Below are 24993 nucleotides of genomic sequence, written 5' to 3'. Positions count from 1 at the left end.
TGTTAATGGCTGTGCTGTGAGATGGTCGGAGTGGGTGTGGGGTGCCAGACCAGGCTTTTGTTTTTCAAACCTTCAGCCAGTTGTTGATTGGATTCATTGCTGGGGGATGGGGTCTTGTAACTGGTGATGGCTTTTAGGCCATTCCACACTGATGTAGAGTCATTCCTTGAAAGCCGTTTTTTTTTTTAGCTTTTCAGAATAGTTTAACTTTGCCACTCTTATCTCCCTATTCAGTGTGTATTTGGCCTGTTTGTACAAGTCTTTGTCCCCACTCCTGTAGGCGTCCTCTTTGGCCTGGCAAACTGTTTGAGTTTTGCACTGAACCAAGGTTTGCCGTTGTTAAAAGTTAAATAAGTCCTGGTGGGAACACACATGTCCTCACAGAAACTGATGTAGAATGTCACGGTGTCAGTAAGCTCATCCACATCAGTAGCTGCAGCCTCAAAAACACTCCAATCAGTAAGTTCAAAGCAGGCCTGTAAATCTTGCTCTGCTTCAGCAGTCCATCTCTTTACAGTTTTTACTACAGGCTTGGCAGATTTGAGTTTCTGCCTGTAGGCTGGTAGAAGGTGAACCAAACAGTGATCAGAGAGTCCCAGCGCTGCTCTGGGGACAGAGTGGTATGCATCCTTTAAAACAGTGTAGCAGTGATCCAGTATATTGCTGTCTCTGGTGGGGCATGTGATGTTCTGTCTATATTTATGCAGTTCACGGGTGAGATTAGCTTTATAAAATCACAGAGAACGATAATGAAAGAGTCCGGATAACATTGTTCTGTGTGTGTGATCTGATCGGCCAACAGTTCTAGCGCGGCGCTCACACGCGCGTCAGGCTGAATGTACACACTCACCAGAATAAATGATGAAAACTCCTGCGGTGAATAAAAAGGCTTGCAGTTAATGAAGAAAGCTTCCAAGTTTGGGCAGCACATCTTCTTTAAAACTGTCACATCTGTACACCAGCCTTCATTAATATAAAAACAATCCACCGCCTCTAGTTTTCCCGACGACTCGGTGACGCAGTCTGCTCTGAACAGCTGGAAGCCTGTTAGATGTAATGCTCTGTCTGGTATGGCTCCGTTCAGCCAGGTTTCTGTGATGCAGAGCGCACCGAAATTTTAAAAAGTCCTTGTTTGTGCGTGTGAGGAGTCGCAGTAGTTCGCCAGATGAATGCTCGGCAGCCGCATCCTAAATCGGCGCTGACAGAATTTAACGAGCGCGCCGGCGCGCTTCCCTCTCTTGCATCGCCTGGAGCGCTTGTATAGAAACGCAGATCCACCGACTAAAATGTCCAGTAAAACATCTAATGCTCAAATGTCGGCAGAAAGTTAGTTGGTGTGCTATTTCTGATGTCCAGGAGTTCGTTCCTAGTAAAGCTGATCTGAAAAATATTGCTTAAGACAGGACAAACAAACAAAAAGAGTACAAGTACCAAGGACCAACAAACCATGGCTGCCATCCGCAGCACCAACCAGAAGTTATAATCGTTATGAAAAAAATACATACCGACACCACATTTTGAACAATCATGTATATGTCTGAAATATGGAGTGTTTGAGGTGTACTGGGAGCTTACCTCATAAATTATGAACTGCTGTTTAAGGTCACCCTCGGTGCCGCTGCTAGTCATACGTTTCTGGACTATGCTTTCCATTCCTAGCTGCTCCAAACAGTCAGTCACATCATAAAATGAGTCCTGATCAGGAAGCGCAGCCAGAGTCTGGGAGGCCAGAGGGAGAAATCCATATCATGGACACTGAGGCTTAGCACTGCGCTGATGTGGATCACGGTTGTAGATTGGTATATCTAATCTGTGTTTTACCTTGTTGATGAGGGTCATGGTGTAGATGAGCAGCTCTGTGTCTGATCCATTCTTCTCTGACAGGATATCTGTTAGATACGTCCAAGGCTTTACTCCTGAAAGAGACAAAGTACACCCTAAGCTCTCTTGAAAATGTAAAAACAACAACAAAAAACATTTGTATTGTGATGATAATGACAGAAAAAAAAAAAATTAATGGCACATGATGGATTCAGAATATCAGTGTAATGAGAGAATGTTTAAATGTGTTTAACCTCTCTTCCCATCCACAATGGTGACAGCTTGAATAAGCAGTGGACTGTTGGACTCAGTGTATTCCACAAACACTATCAGTAACTTCAGAGCTGTCTTCACAACCAGCCGAGACTGAAGAGAAAGAGAAAGAGAAAAACAGGCTATAAAGAGGCAGTATTTACTGCCCTCTTACAGAAGATGGCAGCATCAAACCTCAATAAGGCTCAGTTATAAACTTTTTAATGCATTCAAGTTCTGCACACAATGTTATGTAATGACAAAATAAACATGCATCTTCAACATTAATACAATAACTTACCACTAGTATTTTGTATTTTGTAGAAAAAACAAAGTCTGGTTCAGGTTTTATTTCTGATAGTTACTTGATTACTCATTCACATTTTCACTTCCTCTTTGATATCATGCAGAAGGATATGACCTCAAACTAATGCTCAAGATGACTGAATCCATTACAGTAAATAGTGACAAATCTCATGACAACAGATTCACACTAATTTTACATAAAGACACTTCCAAAACTATACAGACATATTTTAAATTTTTAAAGATGCAAACTCAAAGGGGCAATGGCCCAAACTTGAAATGGTTGCACAACAGCCCCAGCCAGTTTATTATAGTCATTTCAATATCAAGTAACTTGTAATAAATATTTCTGTGGAGGATTTGGCAAACCATTCTCCCACAAGAGTAATATGTGACCCTGGACCACAAAACCAGTCATAAAGGTCAATTTTTCGAAATTGAGATTTATACACCATCTGAAAATAAACAAGAATAACTAAGCTTTCCATTGATGTATGGTTTGTTAGGATAGGTCAATATTTGAGAAAATTGCCTTTATAGTTGTTCAAATTAGCAACGCATATTATTAATCAATAATTAAGTTTTAATATATTTACAGTATGAAATTTACAAAATATCTTAATGCAACATGATCTTTACTTAATATCCTAATAATTTTTGGCATAAAATAAACTTCTATAATTTTGACCCATACAATGTATTTTTGGCTATTGCTACAAATCTACGCCAGCGACTTAAGACTGGATTTGTGACCCAGGGTCACATATATTTAACTTTAATAATTAGAAGAGAAGGTTGTGAGTGAAGATCAAAATACTTGATTTATAATTTTTCTAATTTTAAATTGCCTTAGGATGAACTAATTTTTTTGCTGAACTGCATTTATTTTATTTTATTTTATTTCTTTTTTTTAATTTATACATTTGGCAGACTCTTTAAGCCAAAGCGGCTTCAATGTATACAGCAAGTCAGTTCATGCATTACCCAAGAATCAAACCCATGACCTTGGTGTTGTGAGCACTATGCTGTAAGTTGCTTTGGATAATTTAGCAGAAAAGCACTTGCTTGATGAGTTAATGTACAGTAAATGTAATCCAGCCCCCATCCAGCCCTTATCACATACATTCAAATTTGAACATTAATCTATTGACTCTTAATTCGGTTGGCATGTTGTGGTATTAAAATGTCAAGGTGCATTAATACACAACCACTGATGGAACATGATCCTAACATAAATAATACTGTATTATGGTCAGTGTATACAGTTGCTGAGGTATGTGTGTGTTGCCGTCACTCACCAGGCTGCCAGTCAGTGTGTACAGCCACTGTACAGTCTCGTTGTGGTTTACAACACCGTTCATTCCATCCACAAACAGCATGATCTGACTGAGAGCTGGGAACAGGACAGCATGTTTGCTAGTCTACTTCTGGTCAGTATAAACTTCCTGTTACAGATGGCCTACTTGGCCAAAAATATGTAAAATCCTGCATGCAAGATGTGTGGTGTTCGTGCATAATAAATACATCATATTAGAATGATTTTAGAAACTCTAGACTGATACATATTCACACATCTTTCAAAGTCATGTCATGTTAATGATTAATGAAAGAGTCATCAATAACCCTGCTAACGATGTTAAACATTTTTAATGGAGACATGCAGCAGTGCTGCATATGCTCCAGTAAAGACACAGTGTTGAGAACAGACCTCTGAGGATGTAGTTCTGGTAGTTATGATCTGCCTCAGCACCCACTTTAATGAAACACGTCAGACCCTCAGAGATGACAAATTCTGGAACCAAGTCCTTATCATCCTGTGCAATATAAAAGAGAATTAAGATCTGCCGCTGTGCACAACTGTAAAAAAAAATATTGCAATTTCCACAAAAATACTAAGCAGCACAACCATTTTTAACATTGTTATTAATGAGAAATCATTAATGAGAAAATAAAAATATTAGAATGATTTCTGAAGGATCATGTGACACTGAAGACTGACTTAAATATTTTCAATGGCCACTCTGCATGCCTATATATTTAATAAAATTAGTAAAATCTCAGTGCTACACAAGCTTCTGGCATACTATTCTCAAATAGCAAACTGTCGATCATAACTAGTTACATTATAACACAGTATATTATACATACAGTATGATCTATATGTAATAATGAATAGCATATTTTATATCATCTATATCTTATTTCATTTTCTTATATTATATTAAAACTTAACATGGGTTCCAGAAGCAATAAATACTAATAGTGTAAAGGTAGATTGTATCAGTATTGCTTTGTTCTGTTGTGGGACACTTCCTCAAGACTGAATTTTGTGCTTATTTTTCCTCACAATTTAGGCTAAATTTAGAGCCCAATGTAACAGTACGTGGAAGAGACGTCATGTTTTTGTCACTCATTCTGTTCTCTGTCCTGCTCTGACTCTCAGTATCTGTAACATCCCACCGTCCTTATCGAACTCACTCACGTTTAGCTTTTTCCCTCTTAAAAACCTGTTGTGTGTTTTTCAGGATCTTACCTGAAAGAGTTGCTTTAAAGAAAACAAGGACCGCCGAAGCTCAGGACCATGGGAATTATACAACTTCTCTATAAGACAGAGAAAAGGAGAAAAAACAGGTTATTCAGTCAATAGACAAGAGCATCAATACTTGAATCTATGAGACAAAAATTTGTATTATTGCAGTGACACATTCTCAAAGAGCACTTAAACACACACTTATCAAGATACCTACTGACATAAAGATTAAAGTTCACAGCATGACTAAGTCACAATCTTCAATTTAGTGTAATTCACTAGCTAGCTAGCTAGATTTTACCTGTGCAATTTGTGTGGTAGTAAACACAAGCAAACCATTTGCATGGATAAAAACAAGGTATCATTAAGCATCAGATGTTAGGAATTCTCCAACTAGCTTGCCATTCAGAATCACAGGAAATAAGAGGTGGTGTCAACAGTCATTCCTGTCATATAAATACCTTTCACATATTTTGCACTTGACTGACAGGTTAGTTATGAACCATTAAACTAAAACCATTTAACACACCTTTAAAACACAGTTTTATTTTCTTGATAAACATTTCAAATTGTTATACTGTACCAGTCATAAGACACACCTGCTCATTCTTTACCATTTTCCACATTTTAGAGCAACTACATATTCATCAAATCTGTGGCACAAATGGGCATATGGGAATGTTAAGTAAATCAAAACTAATATATTTTAGAAAAGCTGTCAATTTTTGTCTACCACATTCTCTCAAACAGCTTCACGACAAATCCTTTTCCTTCATGTTGTCCAACTCATCCATTAAAAAAAGATGTGGAATTAAAATTTTAGATTTAAAGACATTCATAGGCACAATTCGTGTCTACAAATGCTATTTCATACAGTTAATAATAAAAATCCATTTATACAAGGTCTTTAAGATGTATCCAAATTCTGACTGGTTCTGTATGAAATAAATAATGGAGGGAGGGAGAAAGAAAGAAAGAACGAACATGTGGTGTACATGAAGACATTAAAGGGGACATCAGATGCCTATTTTCCACAAGTTGGTATGACTCTTTAGGGTCCTTATGAAATGTCTGTAACATACTTTGGTTAAAATTCCTCAATGGATGTGTAAAACACACCCTTTTTACCCTGTCAAAAACAGCTCTGTTCACAGTGACCCGTTTTGGTGCATGTCTCTTTAAATGCTAATGAGCTACTGCTCACCCCACCCCTCTGTTCCGTGGGGTGTGTCGACACAATACAAGTAAATTGCTGCCATATTAGACTCTGTTATGGCTCAGAGGTGGTTTATTTAAATAGCTAGGATAGCTATCTATGTAGAAACCAGCTGCGTTTCCGACTCAGACAGCCCATAACAAACTGGCTATGTATTTTCTTTTCAGCTTTTTTGATCTGATAGACATGACAGTAGGGCTGGGCGTTATGACGGTATATATCGTTAACGCAAAATAAACTGTCTATCGTTAGAGATTTTGCTATATCGTGTATTCCACGGTATGCAAATATATCTGCATAATGAGAAAATAAAGAGTGGGATGCACTTGGTAGAGTTATTAAGTGCTATAAGCAGTGAAAAAGAACTCAATGTGGTGTTCACACCGACTGACGACACACACACACACACACACACACACACACACACACACACACACACACACACTCAGACAGTCCCTCTCGACAGCATGCAATCTTGGAAACAGATCTATTTCATGTTTTATTGTGCTTGAATGATAAAATACGCACGCAGTTATGTCATAACACCCACTGTGTGGCGTATTCAAGTAAACCCATGTTAAAGAAATGTAAAACAGTTGGGTGAAAACCGGATGAGTTTCTATATATTGGATCTGTGCAGTCGGTCTTAAAGTGACAGCAGCCTTATTTACCTGCTGCTGTCTGTCATTATTAATGTTAGTCATGTTTGATTGAGACTATTACATTTTTTATTTATACACTTTATTCAATTTCTCTAATATTTCTTACTACGTTAAATAAACCTAGCCTACTGTAGCTGAATAATTTTATTTCATATTTATTTGTTCTGTTGTGAATGTAATTTGCTTCTTTTTCTTAATTTTAATAACAAAAATAAGATAAAAATAGCTATGTCAAGGTACATATCGTTATCGTGAAATAAAATTTCTCATATTGTTAAAAGATTTTGGTCATATCGCCCACCCCTACATGCCAGAAACATAACTAAATGCAAAAGAGGCTAAAAAAAAAGTGAAAATTTCATCTGATGTCCTCTTTCTCTCTCTCTCATACAAACACATACACAGATCTTCCATTCTAGCTGGGGAGCCTGTGCTTTGAAAGAAACTGGCATGGCAGACACATGATTTTCCTCAAATAGCTAATCAAAGATGATGCACTGATGCAACGTGTGCTACAAACAGCCTCTCCTATTTTCCATCTGATTCACCATCTACGCCATTTATTTCTTTGGAAAATTTGCAGAGATGCTTAATAAACAGTGATTTTTCAATGCCTGGGAATTGCAGCATTTGTAAACAAGCGTTTGCAATGTTTGCCAATCCAGAGGAACTTTGAACAAAGTCTCAGCAAACAAACAGCATCTTGGACACACAAAAAAAGCTTTATTAAATGAAAGCTTAATTAATACTATAATATTAATATGTATTACTAAATGTTTAAAACTGTCAACTTTCCAGATGTATATCCCACAATAGCTGGTAGATCCTGGCATGCATAGTGATTTCAAGAGAACACTGAGATCATCTTGATTCACAAAACCAGACTGGTCATGAACAGTGAATATTTGTACATTATGTGCCCAAGGTAATGTCCCATGAGAACTGAATATAACTGGTCACTGGATCCATTGATGTAACGTCATGAATTATGTCAAATGAGAAGCTTCTGGCTTTTAGCAAATACATGGGTTTCTAATAACGTTTTGTTTTGGTGATCTGTTTTGACAACGAGAAAACCAATGGTCTGTCACTATGATGTGTTCTGTTGTAGTTACTATCCCTGTGCATGTGTATATGTGTGTGCACACACTCAAGTACGCAAAGGAGAAAGAGTGAAATATAGAGATTGCCAAATAAAAGGGTACAGACAGACTGTGTGTGAGTGTGTGATCTGAGCTCAGTGGTAAAGTCCATGACAGCATGGAGAATGATGTGATCACCCACAGACAGCTGCTTGCTACTGATAATGTTACACACACACACACACACACACACACACACACACACACACACACACACACACACACACACACACACACACACAAAAACACACACACACATAAAGTTCAGTGTCAAAAGAACAGACATTACAGATGGTACCCAAACACACATTTGCTCACACAAACTGTACATTCACAAATGGCATTCATGGCAAACACGTGAAAATGTTGTTATGCTGTTGCTTGGAAGGATGTCACAACAAGCAGCCAGGATATCATATGCCCCACATACACACACACACACACACACGCACAGAGAAGGAAGTATAGCTTCATTGCTTGCAAGCATATATCCTTTCAATAAATTATTTTCAACCTATTATTATTCAGGCTAATAGAGCTGCCAAGAATTTTACTGTCAGCAAATGCGGTACCATAAACCAGTCTTCTCAGTCTAAAACTGAACATCACAGTGAGGATGAATGTCACCTCAAATTCCCACAGTTGTGTTCATGAGAGAAAAACGAAGCAAGAAAAGAAGTGAGGGCATGTGGGCAAAATATTATGAAAGAGAGAGAAAAAGAAAAAAAACAGAGATATTCTAAAAGTAGAATATCACACAGAAACATGTAACCACCAAATGATCTGTGAGTAATGTGAAGGGCAAACCATCACAGACTAGAGCAAACAAACTAACACATACAAGTGAACTGAGATCTATAATCCAAACTTGTTACACAATGCAAAGCACCCAACTGATTGACATGTTACTGTAGTTAGGCAGCTTTGCTTTTCCTGCTTTTCCTAACCACATATACTGTAACCCGTCAAGCCCAGTCATACAACAATAGCTACCGTTAGATCACATCATAAAACAGAAGTACAGGAAGCTCCAAAACACATGGAGTTTTTTAGGGACTTCTTGCATTTTAGAAAACTAACACTGATTGCAAATATTATTTTACCATTTCATTATTAAATTACTGACTATAGAAAGAAAACAGGACAATGGCACAATTTAATAATTTATACAGTACTGCTCCAAACCTTCTTTGGAGGAAAGGATCGTTCTGGGCTTATCTGAAGGTAAGCGAGTGACAGAACCAAATATGAAAGAAAGGACACAGAATCTTTGAGAGAAATTGTGACTTGGCACATTCTTTACAACACACTGAATAATATTATTCACACATGGCATCTGCCTCTGTTTCTGCATTCACTGCCAATTAAAGACAAGATATTTGACTTTTCTCTAAGGTTAAACAAAAATAAGTGATTTAGTATACCTGATCTTCACACAGCAGAACCAGTTCAAGAACACTGTTTAGATGAAAGGTTTAGGGTAAAGAAATTAGTGACACCCATACTGCCCAACATATCAGGATAATAACTGTGTTAAAGTGATAACATCTGATTTAAGCAATTGAATCGAAAGAGCACGTGTAAAAGCTTTGAGATCAGCACGATGGGAAGAATTCCTGCAGATTTGTTTTTATGAGTCAGGCTGCAGTACTGTGACAAAGGGTGCTTCAGAAGTCAAGCCTATTGTATGAAGGCTCCAGCACAGGAAGCTATTACTGGGAGGAAACGGAAATGTGGGAAGAGTGAAACAAAGGAAGAGTAACAGACAGCACTCTGAACACAACCGTCTGAAACACAGGGCCCTACTAATTTAGATCAGTTGGATCAGACATTTACAAAGACAATGACAGACTGAACAACAATCCCAGGGTCTACAATGAAAGCTGCATTTCGGCCCTATATATTTACAAAAAAATGTCCAATCAGGGTTAACCCCTGTGAAATTTGCCTAAAAAAAAAAATGTAATACGCCAACTGACAAGCTGTGCAAAATGCTGCCTTCGGAGGACGCATTCCAAGGTAGGAAGGCATCAAGGCACGTCTGAATTCAATGTTAGCTGGACCATTCACTTCTAGAAGAGCCTTCTTTGGCACTCTAGTTTTGCATTACCAATTATATTTCCAATGAGAACTTGTTAGTTTGTTAGGGCATAAACACAGATCAACCTCAAATTTTGAATATACCATAACAAATTATCTCTACAGGCTACGGTTTACTTGACATTTAAATGAAGCGAACCAATACAGAATTTCTTGCCAAACACATCAGTGTTATTCCCAGTGGCAGTCTGGCAATAAACTTCTACCTCAGTTAACCCCCATTTCTCTGATATGCTGTGAGTTCCTTATACTGCTCTATTCCATAAGAAATTAAGAATAGAAAATGATGTAGGCATCCAAGCATGATATTGCTTTAAAGCAGGAAAGACACAACAATGCTATAGACTCACTCTTTGTATTCGTGAAGGTTATGATTTAACATGAGTGGGACTGTAAACTAATCCCTAACATCTGAAAAAGCTTCCACTCCATGGCAGGGAAAAGGTTAACACTGCAGGTCAAAACAATGGCTGTACGTAAACGCTCTGTTTGTCCTTTTCACACATGCCATCCTAACTGCAGTTACCCAAATAAACTTCTGCTGCATGCCCATATGGACATAAGAACTGCACATTGGTACAATCACTAAAAATGGCAGGGGACAGTTCCTGTGGACAGTTCAATGAGCCTGTAAAGATGGTAAGGGTCCCTTTTAGCGGTGCCACAATAAAAGGTCACAGGTTAGACATTTAATAGGTCAGACTGCGCTTCCTGTTACCTGACTGCAGTTCTTTTAATGAAAGCCTTATACGGGCAAACTAGAAAAACACTTTTTCTTCAAAACTTTTCTGATCTGCATCAATAGAATGCATGCACTGAGCATGTTGCCTAAAAAAAAGTTTATTCTAAATTATTCCCAGAATCTAGAAGACAGCATCACCAAAAACAAAAAAAGCAATTATGCTTAGCCCAATGAGAGACATTTGCTGCGGTACAAACTAAATTCATAAGATTAAACCTAAAGTGTTTGCCTCTTACCCAGCTGATTTCTCGGTCACATTATCAAAATCATATTAAGCTTAGAGTGCTTTAATAAGTATTTTGTGCATTATTTGATGTCTTTTCCCACCAGCCAGAGAACTGTGCTGTTGTTGGGTATCCGTGTATCACATTAACAAATCTTTATCACTCACAGCCATCTGTGACTTCAAACCCCGTTTATTGCAGTAGGGAACTTGGACTGAAGATGAAATGCTAACACAGCTCCTAATGACTTCAAACTGATGCCAGGTGTGAGTAGACATAAAAACACACAGGAAAAAAGCTAATGCGTGCAAACACTAACACACATATACATATATACACATATACATACATATATATATGCACACATACACACACACTCACATGTGTATGTATATGTGTGTATACATACATACATGTGTGTGTATGTATGTGTGTGTGTGTGTATGTATGTGTATGTATATGTATATGTATATATATATATATATATATATATATATATATATATATATATATATATATATATATATATATATATATATATATATATATATACACACACATATATATACATACACATACACATACACATACAAATATATCCCTCAGATTCAAACCCATTACTTTGGTGTTTTGCTAGGAGGTAAATTGGAGGAGTATGGAGTAAGCATAACTTTTCTTTTGTGCTTTATTTTTTTATGCTTCACCCGGAGGCCATTACTTATGAATGACACTTATCCACTGCCACTTTGCAGACACAGATTATTCTAGGATCAGGAGAGGTGCTGACAAACTCACTCTACCTTTTCACACACACTCATAATACAAATACAATTTTAATATACTAAATGTATTTATGTATTTTGTTACAAATGTGAAATAACAATGGACTGGAAAGTTCACTTTGCAAAAGTGATGTGTTTTGACCATTTGAGCACATGCTTCCATTCTCTCACACAAAGATGCTTTTTGAGGTAAATTGAGGTTAATTGCTGCTCCATGACACAAAATGTAGGTGTCCTGTAAAATTAAAATGAATAAATAATTTTAAAATAAAATGCTTTATTAAAAAAAGGTTAAATATTTTGTGTGTTCATAAAAGTTTGTGTGTTTCACTGTGAACATGAAAAAATATGTTCTTCAATTATAAACTAATCTCAGTAGGTACTTCAAGTAAACATTTTAGGTCAGAGGGGTTCGATTAACATTAAAAAAAATTACTGTTATAGATAATCGAACTGGGATCTCTTTCCAAAATATAACGAAATGAAACTTCCTGATGAAGCACTTCACTGCTCATCAAAGGGTTATTATTATTAATGCTATTATTAGTGCAACATGTGTGGTCTGTGGAATTGGACAAATGCATGTAAACTCCAATGGACACATGGATGCAGGATTTCCTGGGGTAATGACTCAGTACATCCACCAAACTCATTCCAGCCAAATCCTGATTCAGACTTGACCTCAACACATACTTGCAATAGAGTATGACACTAGAAACTGACTTTTATGGGATATTTTCACTAGGTATGAAAACCTGTGATCCAAATGAGTCACCAAGGGTATGAGGACTCCACAGAGAGATGCCAACACATGAATATGAAATGCTTCAGTGGTGACTGCGATGCGTTAGATTGAGTCTATCAAGTGGATGAGGAACACAAGGCATGAAAAGATGTCACAGAGAGATCAGACTGTAATGCTCATAAATGACTTGGGCACAGAGGGAAAGAAGAAAGAGATGGGAAAATGTTCTAGGGTTTTTCAGACTTGGGTAACCCACAGTACATGTACTGCACATGTAGCCTGAAGGGGAAAAAAATATAATAAAAGAATAAGAACTGAATGTGGAAAATAGAGTACTTACTGGCATATAGCGTTGTGCCACTACAAAAACTATTTTGTATTCTATTATAAATAGCCTAAATAGGATGTCTGGGTCCTCGTCCCTGTGGACCAAACATTGGCAGCCATGCTTAGAAAACCATCTTAGAGCGATGCAGGGTGGAACGTCCAAAGAGTCTGGGGTGAATAACCACCGTTTCAATACAACCCAAAAAAGATGTCCAGTTGTGACTATACATATATTAACTTGGAATAAACTCTATTTCTGAGATGCTACAGTGAAGCCAATTCAATAGAAAGGACATTTGGAATAGATGCCAATGGTAGTGATAAAGTAGATTATAGCCCCAGATCATAACCTTGTCTTTCAGAGCATTTCACCACACACTGTGCACAGACAGCCAGCAAGTCTGATCACGAGCAGCTGACATGAAGGAATCATTGTATGGACAAAACAACAGACATTTTTCCAAACATCATCTTTTGAGGTCCAAGGGAGAAAGCAAGTCGTACATCATTTTTGGGTTCACTATTCACTTTTATAGAAATTTCCAAGACGATTACAGAGATTTTCAGCCCTGGAAATTCCCCAGGTCTGCCATGACTGTAGGAACCCTGCAGTATTGAGACACAGGGATTTGAAGCAGATCAGCCAGCAACAGTTTAGTTTGATCCAGAAGTCACTTTGCTTCTTCTGAGCTGGTGAGCAGTAGATGGAAGAAAGATTTTAGAGGCATTTAAGAGGGCTAACAGTGTGTGGGGTGGCATCAAATATAAAAATAAACTCAGCTGTCCTATTTTGACACAATGACATCCACTTCAAAGTTTGAAATACCGCTTGAATTATTACATAAAATGTTTATATGACTATGAAAACTACAACTATGCTATTGAAATGCTAATGACAGACGTACGGGTGGCTTTGCTAAAATTTGAACCGTATGTGCTGCTTCCAGGCCTCACATAAACAGAGTACGAAACAGAAGCCCGAGGCCTTAGGGATGACCTATCTGCACCATGGCATTTCCTGTTGGCCAATTTAAATGACACTGTTCCTCCTACACTGAATTGCTTGGGAAACACTTAAAAAATTGCCACAGCATTTTTCTGAGCTTACTGACTATTTTTTATGCACTTTCTCAAAAGTGATTATTTTGACTGATTTTATTTTAAACTGAAAGTAAAGTACATGAAATTTGATGGCTAATTGTTGCTTTTAATTCAGATACACATCAAAATCTATTCACTTACCAATATATACTGTAGCTTATTAAACACTGAACAATCTACATCTTCATATTTTGTCAGAAACCAGGTAAAACCTGATCAATTCCACATTTACAAGTTACAAGAAAAAAATGTATGTGCAGGAGACAATATGATATCGCTAAATTTATCCTGTTGATGCAAGAACAACAGGCGCTGGACATAGCTGCCCACTGCTCCAGGTGTGTGTTCACGGTGTGTTCACTTCTCACTGCTGTGTGTGTGTGCACTTGGATGGGTTAAATGCAGAGCACCAATTCGGAGTATGGGTTATAATACTTGGCAAATGTCACGACTTTCACTTTAAAAAAAGAATAAATGTTGCAAGGACCTGCAAGCTAAGGATTCTGAGGAAATCTTTGACCCTTTACTGGTAAAATGAAAAAAAAAAAACCCTTGATTGAGTACAGGATATGATGAACTACATTGTTTTGTGGGAACCTGTGCCATTTCAATCACCCATTCATTCATGTAGTGGAAAAATAAAAACATTAGCAAATGTCCCGAAACTGACACTAAAAACGTAGTTTGCCATTAAAATTCCTCTGATTCACACATGACTATAAGGAAAGGGTGCAGCATCAGCTTATTTCTAAAACTACAGGAAAACAGAGGTTAAGCCTTCATTTTTTTTCAACCTAACCCCACACATTATAAAACAGGGATAGAAGCTGTGGTTGTTATGAAAGGAAATGTTTTTTAATTAACTGATGTTTTAACTTTACTTAAAGTTCACAGAAGCACTTACATGAGCCACAAAGTGTACATTAGATATTGATAAGCCTCTGCGGAGTTATGAATTGCAAAGCCAGCAGTCTTTTTATCCTGAATGGACGTATACATATTTTACACATTCCTTCAGATACCCGGGAAGTAACAGCAGATTATTTCATTTCCATAAATTATGTCTGCAGCAGAGAGCAACAGAGGACACACTTGATACTGAATGGAAAGGAACACAGTGTTCTGATACAGAAAAAGACTGAACTTGCTGGATATCAGGAATAGTATGAAAAACATAACGTCATAAAATAGCCCAGAAAGTCCAATTCACATTTAAAAATGGGAATTATGCAAACCGGGAAAAGCAAGCTGTGATTCAGCTAAGAATAATTTTAAAACATCGCTGGAGGAGGTGCGCATGAACCCTAAAGACCTATTCACATGCATAGTTATGATAAAAGATCATGCATTACTTTGAAGACAAAGCAACTATGTAAAATTACCCATTTCTCTAGGCACGGTTATTATTAGCCAAGTGACAAGCCTGTTCCAACTGAAAAAATAATAAACAGCCATGACTAATTATAATGGCTTCTTTAGAATGCTGGATCTCAGTAAAATCAGCCACTATTATTACTCGTATCTGATTGGGTGGGCCAGCTGGCACTGACAGCATCAATAGAGCGCTGGTGGCTTATGTTCAAGAGCCAAAGTCATGTGACCATGCAGTCACAGTGATCACTGGAACGGAGCCTGACCACTTGTATGTAACAAATGATTTAAATTGTGAACATAGTTTGACTCAATTAATAAAACTGAAAGTATGCCAGACATTACAACAGCTCTGTGGGGGTTGGACTGAGTGGACTGATGTGCTCTTTGATTCAAACTGATCCAAATGTGAAAAAAAAAAGAAAAAACAACACTGCCAAGAATTTTTTTTTTTTCATTCATTTTCTATGGTCAACATAGAGAGGAAAACATCTCAGATCTGAAAAGAGCAACACTTCATGCAGAGACACAGAGAAAACAAACAGGCAATGTGACTAAACTCCTGGACATTCCATTTGACATTCCTGACAACACAATTACAAGGACTCAGCATTACCTCATTTATTACAAGAAAGCAGTTTTGAAGTAAAAATCTACTGTGCAAAACTGCTAAATCATTATCTTTTGTGCATGACGACAAAAGCAATAACAAAGGTTCAGCACACCATAAGATCCAGTCGGGAGTGTTGTGTATCACACACACTGACCCAGAAACCCCAGGGCTGGACTGGTCTGTCCTGTCTTGAGCTGTATTGTTCTCTTTGTGTTTCTCAAATACACACACAAAAACCAACTTCCATCCAAACATGTCCCATCAGTAGAAAAATAAACCAGCATAATATAATGCAAGATAAGACATGCATTCACAAACAGAACGGAGGGGAGACAGGCATAGTGTGAGGGAGAGTGAATACACAGAGGGTATCACTAGGTTTCCATAGTCCTTGTTTCAACCCACTCATCCGTTCACTATATGTCACACAATACTAATGAAAATGACAGGGGTGTGACTAGGTCCTGGCAACTGCCCTATAGCCGCATTATAACGCTTTTTTTTAATAGGCTAAAATATTTTCGGTTTTAAAAACAAAAACACACAATAATAAGTTAAATATATAATTAAAATAAATTTAAAGTAAGTGAACAATTAAAATGTTTATACAATCACATGGAATGGTGTATAGCTGAAACTTCCAGTGCAGATGGCCAGGTTGGTTATAAATTGAATGTTCTGGTTTGGTCACATTGATGGGGTGCCATTCATTCTGCACTTTCCACTTTCTAAATATGTGGAGAGAAAACCCTCCAAAGGTCACTCTGTAACTAAATCATCTGAAAGGCATTTAACAGGACTGGAAATAAGCTAACTTCACAAGGTCACTTAATAGTATACATCTGATGGCAAAACTGAACCATGGACTCAATCCTTGGAGTTAGCAGAATCTAGTTATGCTACTTTGGCTTTGTACATTAAAGAGAGTAGAGATGTCATGTTTAGTCTAGCCGAACCAAAAACTTAATGAAGGAGAGTGAAGAAAATCTGGACTGTTATTGCTGTTATCATACACCATCGTATCCCACAAATGGACACACACAAAATACAACAATTTCCTTGACAATGGTCAGAGTAGATCAGAGAAGTGTTGTTTAACCTATATGTTATGGTGTATTATTAACACACCTTTCAGAAGCGGAATACAGTTGCAGATGTAAATGGTAACCGAAAAAAAAAAAAAAAACTGTGTTTTATACTTGCTTATAGGCCAGCTTAAAACTGTTTATCATGACCATAAAAGACAAATACAGATGAATTTTCACTTAAATCGCTGACTTAAACCAATTGTAGCTGAACTATTAAGTGGGGAACTCTTATGTTCATTACTTTAACAGATCTATGTTACAATGAAAGGCTATAGCTAAACCTGAAGTTGTCACTGGGTATTATGAGGATTTATAGTTGGAAAGTTCCCAAATGAGGGGAAAAAAACCCATACAGTCAGGAATAATATCATTTCAGCATTTTTTGGAGAACGTGGCCCATTTATTCCTTCTCCAAGTCAAACTAAACCAGCAGCCAGAATGGAAAGCTAGGGATGACGTACTTGCCACCTCAGCAATAGACACAAACACTTGCATGCAAATGAATCATATGTTCATCACACAGAGTATTACTGTGCATACACTCTTACCTAGGATGGAATGAACCCGTACTGAGAGCTGCGTACGGAGAATCAAGATGGGCTTTTTGCCTTTTCTGTAGAAAGAAAGACAATTTGAGAATTCAGATATCACACAGCAAAACAAGAAACTTCATTCAGACACACACAAACAGGTTGTGCTTCTCATCATTATTCTAGGTGAATTCTATACACTTGAATTATTTCACTATACTTTAATGATTACTTTAATGATAATGCAGATGGAGCAAAATACATTTAAAGACACTGTGGATTTGTCATTATTACAGCTGTAGACACGCACTGCACTGAAGGCACACTGGAGACAGAATCAGAAAGAGAGAATATGGGTCGGTAGGGATTAAGGTATGGAAAGAGAGAGTAAACAGGCATGGAAACTATGCATCAAGAGCGTTCGTGGCTAAAAATGGACCTATCCATGGCTTATGTTTTCTTCACAATGTTCTGTGTGGTTCATACACCCAGTCACAAAGACAGACATTCTCACACACACCCCAATTTTGTCTTCTATTTTCCAAGTGCTGCTGCTTTAAATGACGTGTTTCCTCCTGACAATCTCAGCGAACCTGAAGGAGCTCCAGCTGTGGCTACATTTTTGCCAGCTTACAAATACAAACCATGTATGATTTAAACAAACACACACACCCACAAACACAGTAACAGTCAGCCCTTAGAAAATAAGAACACCCAATTAAAAATACTTCATAATGAGTAATGAAGGCATTTCCACTGGCATGGAGCTGCTAGTTCTCCTTCAACAATAAGGTCACTACTGCTTTTTGTAATATTTGCAAATATATTTGCATTATTTGTATTCTGTAGAGGTCTTGGTAGTTTTATAAGCTTGGGGGGAAAAAGGGGAAAAATACATTGCAAATTATGGCAATATTTTGACTCCAAATACATATGAACATTCTTAAGATTTTTAAGGTAAGTTTTTTTATTTTTGTTTTTTTTTTTCTAAAAAAAAAAAAAAGATTCTTATGCTAAACAAGGCTGCATTTATTTGACACAATTTAAGTAAAATCATAAAATATATTCAAATAGAACTGTTTTTAAACAGTTATATAATATAATTGTTTAGAAAAAAAAAAGCATACACCTCTTTTAAAGTTTTCTATTTTATTATATCTTTTAAATACTCATTTATTCATGTGATGGCAAAGCTGAATTTCAGCAGCCATTAATTCAGTATTCAAACATTTATACCGTATAATCAATAATAATAACAGTTGTGCTGCTTAATATTTTTGTGGAAACCGCAAAACTTTTTTTTAGGACTCTTTGGTAAACAGAAATTTCAAAAGAACAGCAATTAAACAGAAATATAGACCTTTTGTAACGTTCTAAATGACTTTGATCAATTTAATTGCTGAATAAAGAAAAAAAAGGCTGACCAAAGCTTTTGCCCAGTGGTTAAACAAACAAACCAATTTACAAACACAGCACTCTGCTGGGTTTTAAAGTGATTTTCCAGAGAACGGCTGAACAAATCTGGGGGGGAAAAAAACAGCTCAAGTAGAATTACAGATCCAGAGTTATGCAATTCTTCAGTTTGAGCTGACTCAGAGTTCTAGATTTGTGGTTCAGTGTTGTACTCTGAGAATGTCAGTCTAAGCTGTGGTCAGCACTCACTGAAACGCTGGCTCTGCCTCTGTGAAACCACTCGTGTCTTCTGGTGGCTCCAATGACTGTGCGTTACTAAGCAACACTAATAAATGATTTAGTGAAATTGATACCTGCCATAATTAGGTAATGCTGAACATAAAAATCTACAGTATAAATGAATAATAAGTAACTATTCATCTGAAAAATAAGTGCTTTTATAGTCCAAGCATTGTTTGCAGTTTATCTCAATCATATATAACAGACATACTGAAGAAGGTGCTAAATTTATACTACAGAAGAAAGAGCAATGTGCCCAATGTCATACATCCTTATGAATGAGCCGGTTTCTAAATATACACTCATCTTCTTAAACAATAACCTGTGATTAGACAACCATGCTACATGGTGAAACAGGGCAGTGTGTAAAGCTGTACTGTCTACCACCCTTTAAGCATCACAGTACATCTCATAATTTGCTGCTCATTATATTGTATTTTCCTGAATTTCATAAAGTGTTTCTTTAATATAATGTCAAATACTTATTCAACAGTTATGATCCAAGTAGACCGAACAGATGTTCGTTGGCTCTCAAATAAAAATTTGTGTTGGAATTAGTCACTGTTGACATTAGTTTACAAAACTTCCTGAAGTATAGCATCAAAGACTAAACACAAACAAAGAGAGAATAGAGTTTTCAGTGCATTTCCAGACTATGAGAGATTCAGCAGCATTGTTTCAATTCTGTTCAATCTGACAAAGGAACAATTGGATGGGTGCGCAGGGATGGAGACCTACAAACATACAGGAAATGTTCTTTCTTTAATTTCTTTTTTTTTCTGCCAGACAGACCTCCTCAATAATGGCAGGCTAAAATATTGTGTAAGTCTGAAATGAGGTTGGATTAAAAATATACAAAACAAAAAAGGATCTACAAGCTGAACAATGTGTCGTTTTGCTGAGAACAGCTGAGCGTTTCACTTGAACCAGAGACAAGAGTGAGCCAGAGTCAGACAGGGAGCATCAGAGAAAGTAGAAGGAAATTAATCATTGTCACTGTTTCTCACACCTTACAGATGTATAAAAAAAGTCAAATTTGCCTCAAGCATTAAAGATGCATTGAAATTGATGAAAATTAATTTCAATCAATCTCCTGAATTACTAATCTTGGGAGCTAATGTGTGTTAATCTTGATTATTACAATGAAAAAAAAACTTAAGAATCAACTGAATGCCCCTTACTAAAGCACAGACTAATAAATCTGGACTAAAAGATAAAACCAAAATGAAATGATAAGACAACGCAACTTTATGAGGTGGTAATTTCATATGATTTTATATGGTGGCAATTTTCAGAAAAGTAAAATTTTTAGGGAAGAAAAGAGGCCCCTAACCTCATCCCTAAACTTTACCATGAGTGGGGCGTAAGCATTGCATGTGGAAATGTACAAATGAAATTGTATGAATTCACACAAATTAGCCACCGATTCACCAAAGTGTAAAACAGTTATGAATATGCCAGAAGAGTGTGTTGACTGAAACCTGTTCTTTTTTTTGTTTTTAAACTCAAGCATCCCAAAGGACCTGCAATATGGCACTGAACCATTACAAACAAGTCACATAAACCTTCCTTATTCTGTGAGCCATGTTATAGCAAGGAATACAAATAGTAATTTAAGAATTTATTTATAGTCTTAAAGAAGCTTTTGTATCAGATCTACAAAGCCAACATACAAATGTTCAACAGGAGGAGCTTTAAGACACTTGAGGATTCAATGTCTTGATTATAGTCTGATGACACCACCATATAATAAAAAGACGACTAAATATAGCATTAGAGAGGAAAACACTCTTTGTATTTTTTTTAAAACTAATGCTGAGTGCAGTTAAATGCATCCAAAACAATGTCCCAAGAGGTCAAAACTGGTCAAAATTTTACGCTGTTGCACATCCCAAAAACCAGATTCAGTGGAGTGTTGCAAGCAGTCTCTCTTCTAAACGCTCTAACATCATGAAGCAACGTTCCCAGCATCTGTGAGTAATGTTGTCCACTCCTTCCCTCTGGCCTCACTAAGAATATCTGTGTGTGTGTGTGTGTGAGTGAGTAACATTCACCTTATGAACCATTCTCCCAAATTTGGTTCTTGAATATGACTAAAAACTCAGACTGACCCAAGAATGGAAATATTCATTCACTTTTACGGACTTTATGCTGTTTTTCCTATTTTTTAAGAAAATTAAATGAAGGTTTAGATGGAGGCAGACATGTTCAAAAGTCTATGGCCTTAGACTAAACCAAGTCTACAAGGCCAAATCACGACTAAGACTTGACACCTGACTTAGACTTGAAGGAGGGGGATGACGTCTGCCTGACTTGTGAGTCAAGACTCATAACCATTTTGTTAATTTTTAATAGGCTGCAAATTGTTCCAAAACAATAAATATCTTTAATTAGTTAAAAATAAAACATTTTAATTAGTTATTTTGAAGGATTTTAATTAATTAATCATTCATTTATTAATTAAATGTATTTATTAATTAATTTCTCCCTAAAACAAAGAATATGTTTTTTTTTGTGAATGAATAAAAATGTAATCTTTAATACCACTTTTAATTAAGTTTATTCATTCAAGTCAGCAAGGGAGGAACTTCATTAAATAATAAAAAATAATTGTTTGAAATTTAATGAAAGAAGATTTTTTTTTCTTTCTGTAAATGCCATTCTGTTAAAAAAAATGTTTTGTTTTCATGACCGAGAGTGCATGACAGACTCCTTTTTATCTAAACAATCTCACAATATTCTAAGAAAAGTTTGTTTGTTTTCTCCCCTGAGAGACTGAAAGGCTTGCTCTTCACGAGTCTCTATTTTGGAGTTGAAGGCAAGTCAGTTGCTTACAGGTCTAATTCAATTTTTTTGCATCTCAGATACAAGTTTCCATCTCAGGTTAAAGTTAAAGTGATAGTTCACCCAAAAATGAAAATGAACCCATGATTTACTCACCCTCAAGCCGTCCTAGGTGTATATGACTTTCTTCTTTCAGACGAATCCAATCTGTGTTATGTCCTGACACTTCCAAGCTTTATAACGACAGTGAATGGGTGATATTCAATACAGTTTATCATAAAAACTGCTCCACATGGCTCTGGGGGGTTAATAAAGGCCTCCTGGAGCGAACTGATGTGTTTTTGTAAGAAATATATCCATACTACTATCTCTAGCTTCCGCTAACTGGTTTGCACGTACACAAGAGGCTCCAGCGGATGATGGACACAGGAAGGGCATATACACATAGCATGGGGTCATTTTCATTTTTGGGTGAACTATCCCTTTAAACTAAAAGACAATGAAATGAAAAAAAGAAAGTAGTAGAGGAAGAGAGAGAGAGAAGATTGGATGGCAACATTTGAAGTCATTCTTACTCCACGTCATCATAGAGCTGCTCCAGATCATCTCTCTGTTCAGCAAGGGATGAATCCAGGTCCAGGTAGTTTCCATTAGAAGCCAGTTGCAGTGCACACTCCTCTAACTGAGAGAGAGACAGAGGAACATCACTGCCTGTTCTCTTTTTGCACATATTAATCTGGCAAGACACAAACTACATCACAACTAAAACATAAAATTGAGAAAAGTCAATCTCAAATGTGTAACCCTTGACACACATTCCCATTATAGCATATGAACATGCTGGCATACAAAACAAAACAACCATCACTGGCAGTCAACTAGTGCACAACAAAGAGAGCTCATTGTTGTCCAATGGCGGTGTTTGATACAGAGTAATGTCTGAAGCTGCGCTGTATAATGGGTTGATTGAGGAGTTGAGCTTATCTTCTGTTTACAGATCCCACCCTTTCCGCAAGCATCAACTCACTCTCCAGCTGCAGGAAATTCTGGCGACCCTCTCAAAGTGTTACTTACAATCATACACTCAAGGAGACACACAAATCTCTGCACAATTACATGCATGCTAATATGATGATCATACAGCCAAACAGAAAAAAATAGACAAAACTGTCACTGGTGTGGTACCTTCCTTTGTTTATCCCTAAAGGGTGCATATTAGTACCTTAAATGTACACAATAATAGTGCCAAAATGGTACATTTTAGTACTTAAAAGGTGCAATTAGGTACCTTTTGAAAGGGTTCTGTCCAAGTGACAACTTTTGTACCATGTGTACAAATAAAGACACTTGGAAACACATCTCGGTCTAGTGACTTAATGTGCGCAACATATATGGATCTATTTTTGCACAGTATTTCAACAATGTTTTCACACTGTCCTGATTCCTTTTAACTGTAAAAAAGTTGAAGCTCCAGCATCTTCAGTGAGGCAACTGAATGAGGAGTCACCTAACCTTGAGGACATGTGGTCCTGAATTTGTTCCGTTTCGGCTCCTTCTTTGAAACACTGTACCTCATATTTCATGAATACAGTACACTTTGGTGCTCCTTGACTTTTTAAGCATTAGAAACTCAAATACCAGTTGTTGTTTTTTTTTGTTTTTGTGTGAACTATTAGATGTTTAATAAACTTATATAACATTAAACGAATTTCTTATTGAGGACACAGTATATACTTTTGATTTTCTTTTCCCCATTACAAAAAATATGTATTTAACATTTCTAAATCTCACTCCATCAAAAAAAAAAAAAAAAAATGTTTTATGGTTGTGTTGACTTTCCATTTTTACAAGTATATATGTAGATATGTATATGTGAATATATGTATGTGTATATATGTATATGTATATGCATGTGTGTATATATATATATATAAACTCTATGTAAGATAAATACAAAAATAAAAACTAGTTATTAATACTTGGACCTTATAATGTTGATGTCATAATTGATGTTTATGTCATAAGCATAAGCATTTGCGTCCCTTCCATTATCACGCAATAAACTTCACTCAGTTCCAGAGATGAATCTATGGACTGCTCAATGGCAAAACGAACCAAGCATTTTATTAAACAATACAAACTTTAGCCTCAAGGCGCAACTTCACTGCCTAAAATGATCAACTCTTCGCGCTGACACTTACTCGGAGCAGGTAAGCACACCTTCATGAGGTAAATGAGCTTCACTGACCTTCAAAGGCGCTTCGAGCAGCTTGTGAATCCCGGCGATCTGTTCGTTCAATAGCAAATGCTCGTTCAGGTCATACTGGAGAGGTCTGCGGGGCTCGGGAAAATTTGAGCACACGAACGGGTCCGAGTCCTCCAGGTATTGCACTCGACACGTTATTGTAGCCATGGTTCATCCGTGGTCACAAAGTCTAAGAGTGAAGCTCGCGTTCCACCGCAGTTTTCTGTTTGTGACAACAAGTCATCTAAAAGGAGAAAAGGTCTAGCCCTCCACGCGCCGCTGTCAACACTGAAATGAAACTTGAGGCTGTGAGTTAGTCAAAGTAAAGAGCGAAGCAGTGACGTCGTCAGGAAACAGACCGAGGAACTTCAATGAGTCACGCGCCTGGAAATCCAGCGATTGATATGAGCTCACTCCAGACAATTACACAAGCAATAAAACATTTTAATAGCACACTGAATTGCACGGTTTAAGGATATGTTTGCTGTCTTGACGACGTCGCCTACTGTATAGAGCGTGCTATTGGATAAAAGTTTGTTATGGCGCCATCTGCTGGTCATGTAAAGTTTTATTTATTTACGATGGGTCTGTTTGTATGTTGTTCAAATTTCATGCAAAACAAGTGACTCATCATCAGCCAAAGGAGAATCTCCATTTTACTTCCTATGAAACGCACAGTGCTTCTGTAAAAACTCTATCCCTATATATTTATTAGGTACA

General features: G+C 36.9%; 1 protein-coding gene across 7 annotated transcripts in view; it reads right to left on the bottom strand.

Annotated features, from left to right (window-relative positions):
* The window catches only part of LOC109107674 (FH1/FH2 domain-containing protein 1-like), a 46301-nt gene extending 21499 nt beyond the window's left edge, over positions 1–24802 (bottom strand). For 4 of the 7 annotated variants that reach the window (XM_042760274.1, XM_042760275.1, XM_042760276.1 and 1 more), the window contains exons 1-9: positions 24277–24801; positions 22604–22710; positions 17571–17635; positions 4913–4980; positions 4088–4193; positions 3678–3772; positions 2076–2187; positions 1822–1916; positions 1576–1719 (exon numbers count right to left, since the gene is read on the bottom strand). In XM_042760274.1, the coding sequence (XP_042616208.1) occupies positions 1576–1719; positions 1822–1916; positions 2076–2187; positions 3678–3772; positions 4088–4193; positions 4913–4980; positions 17571–17635; positions 22604–22710; positions 24277–24441 (957 nt within the window). In that variant the 5' untranslated portion in view covers positions 24442–24801. Of the gene's footprint in view, positions 1–1575; positions 1720–1821; positions 1917–2075; positions 2188–3677; positions 3773–4087; positions 4194–4912; positions 4981–17570; positions 17636–22603; positions 22711–24276 lie in introns of all 7 variants that reach the window. The other 3 variants (XM_042760273.1, XM_042760279.1, XM_042760277.1) reach the window with 3 other exon arrangements.
* Between the last annotated feature and the right edge of the window lie 191 nt (positions 24803–24993).

Source organism: Cyprinus carpio, chromosome A7, assembly GCF_018340385.1.
Source record: "Cyprinus carpio isolate SPL01 chromosome A7, ASM1834038v1, whole genome shotgun sequence".
In the NCBI taxonomy this organism is placed as follows: domain Eukaryota; kingdom Metazoa; phylum Chordata; class Actinopteri; order Cypriniformes; family Cyprinidae; genus Cyprinus; species Cyprinus carpio.
Note: the sequence above shows the minus strand (reverse complement) of the source record. Positions and strands in the feature narration are given on the sequence as shown.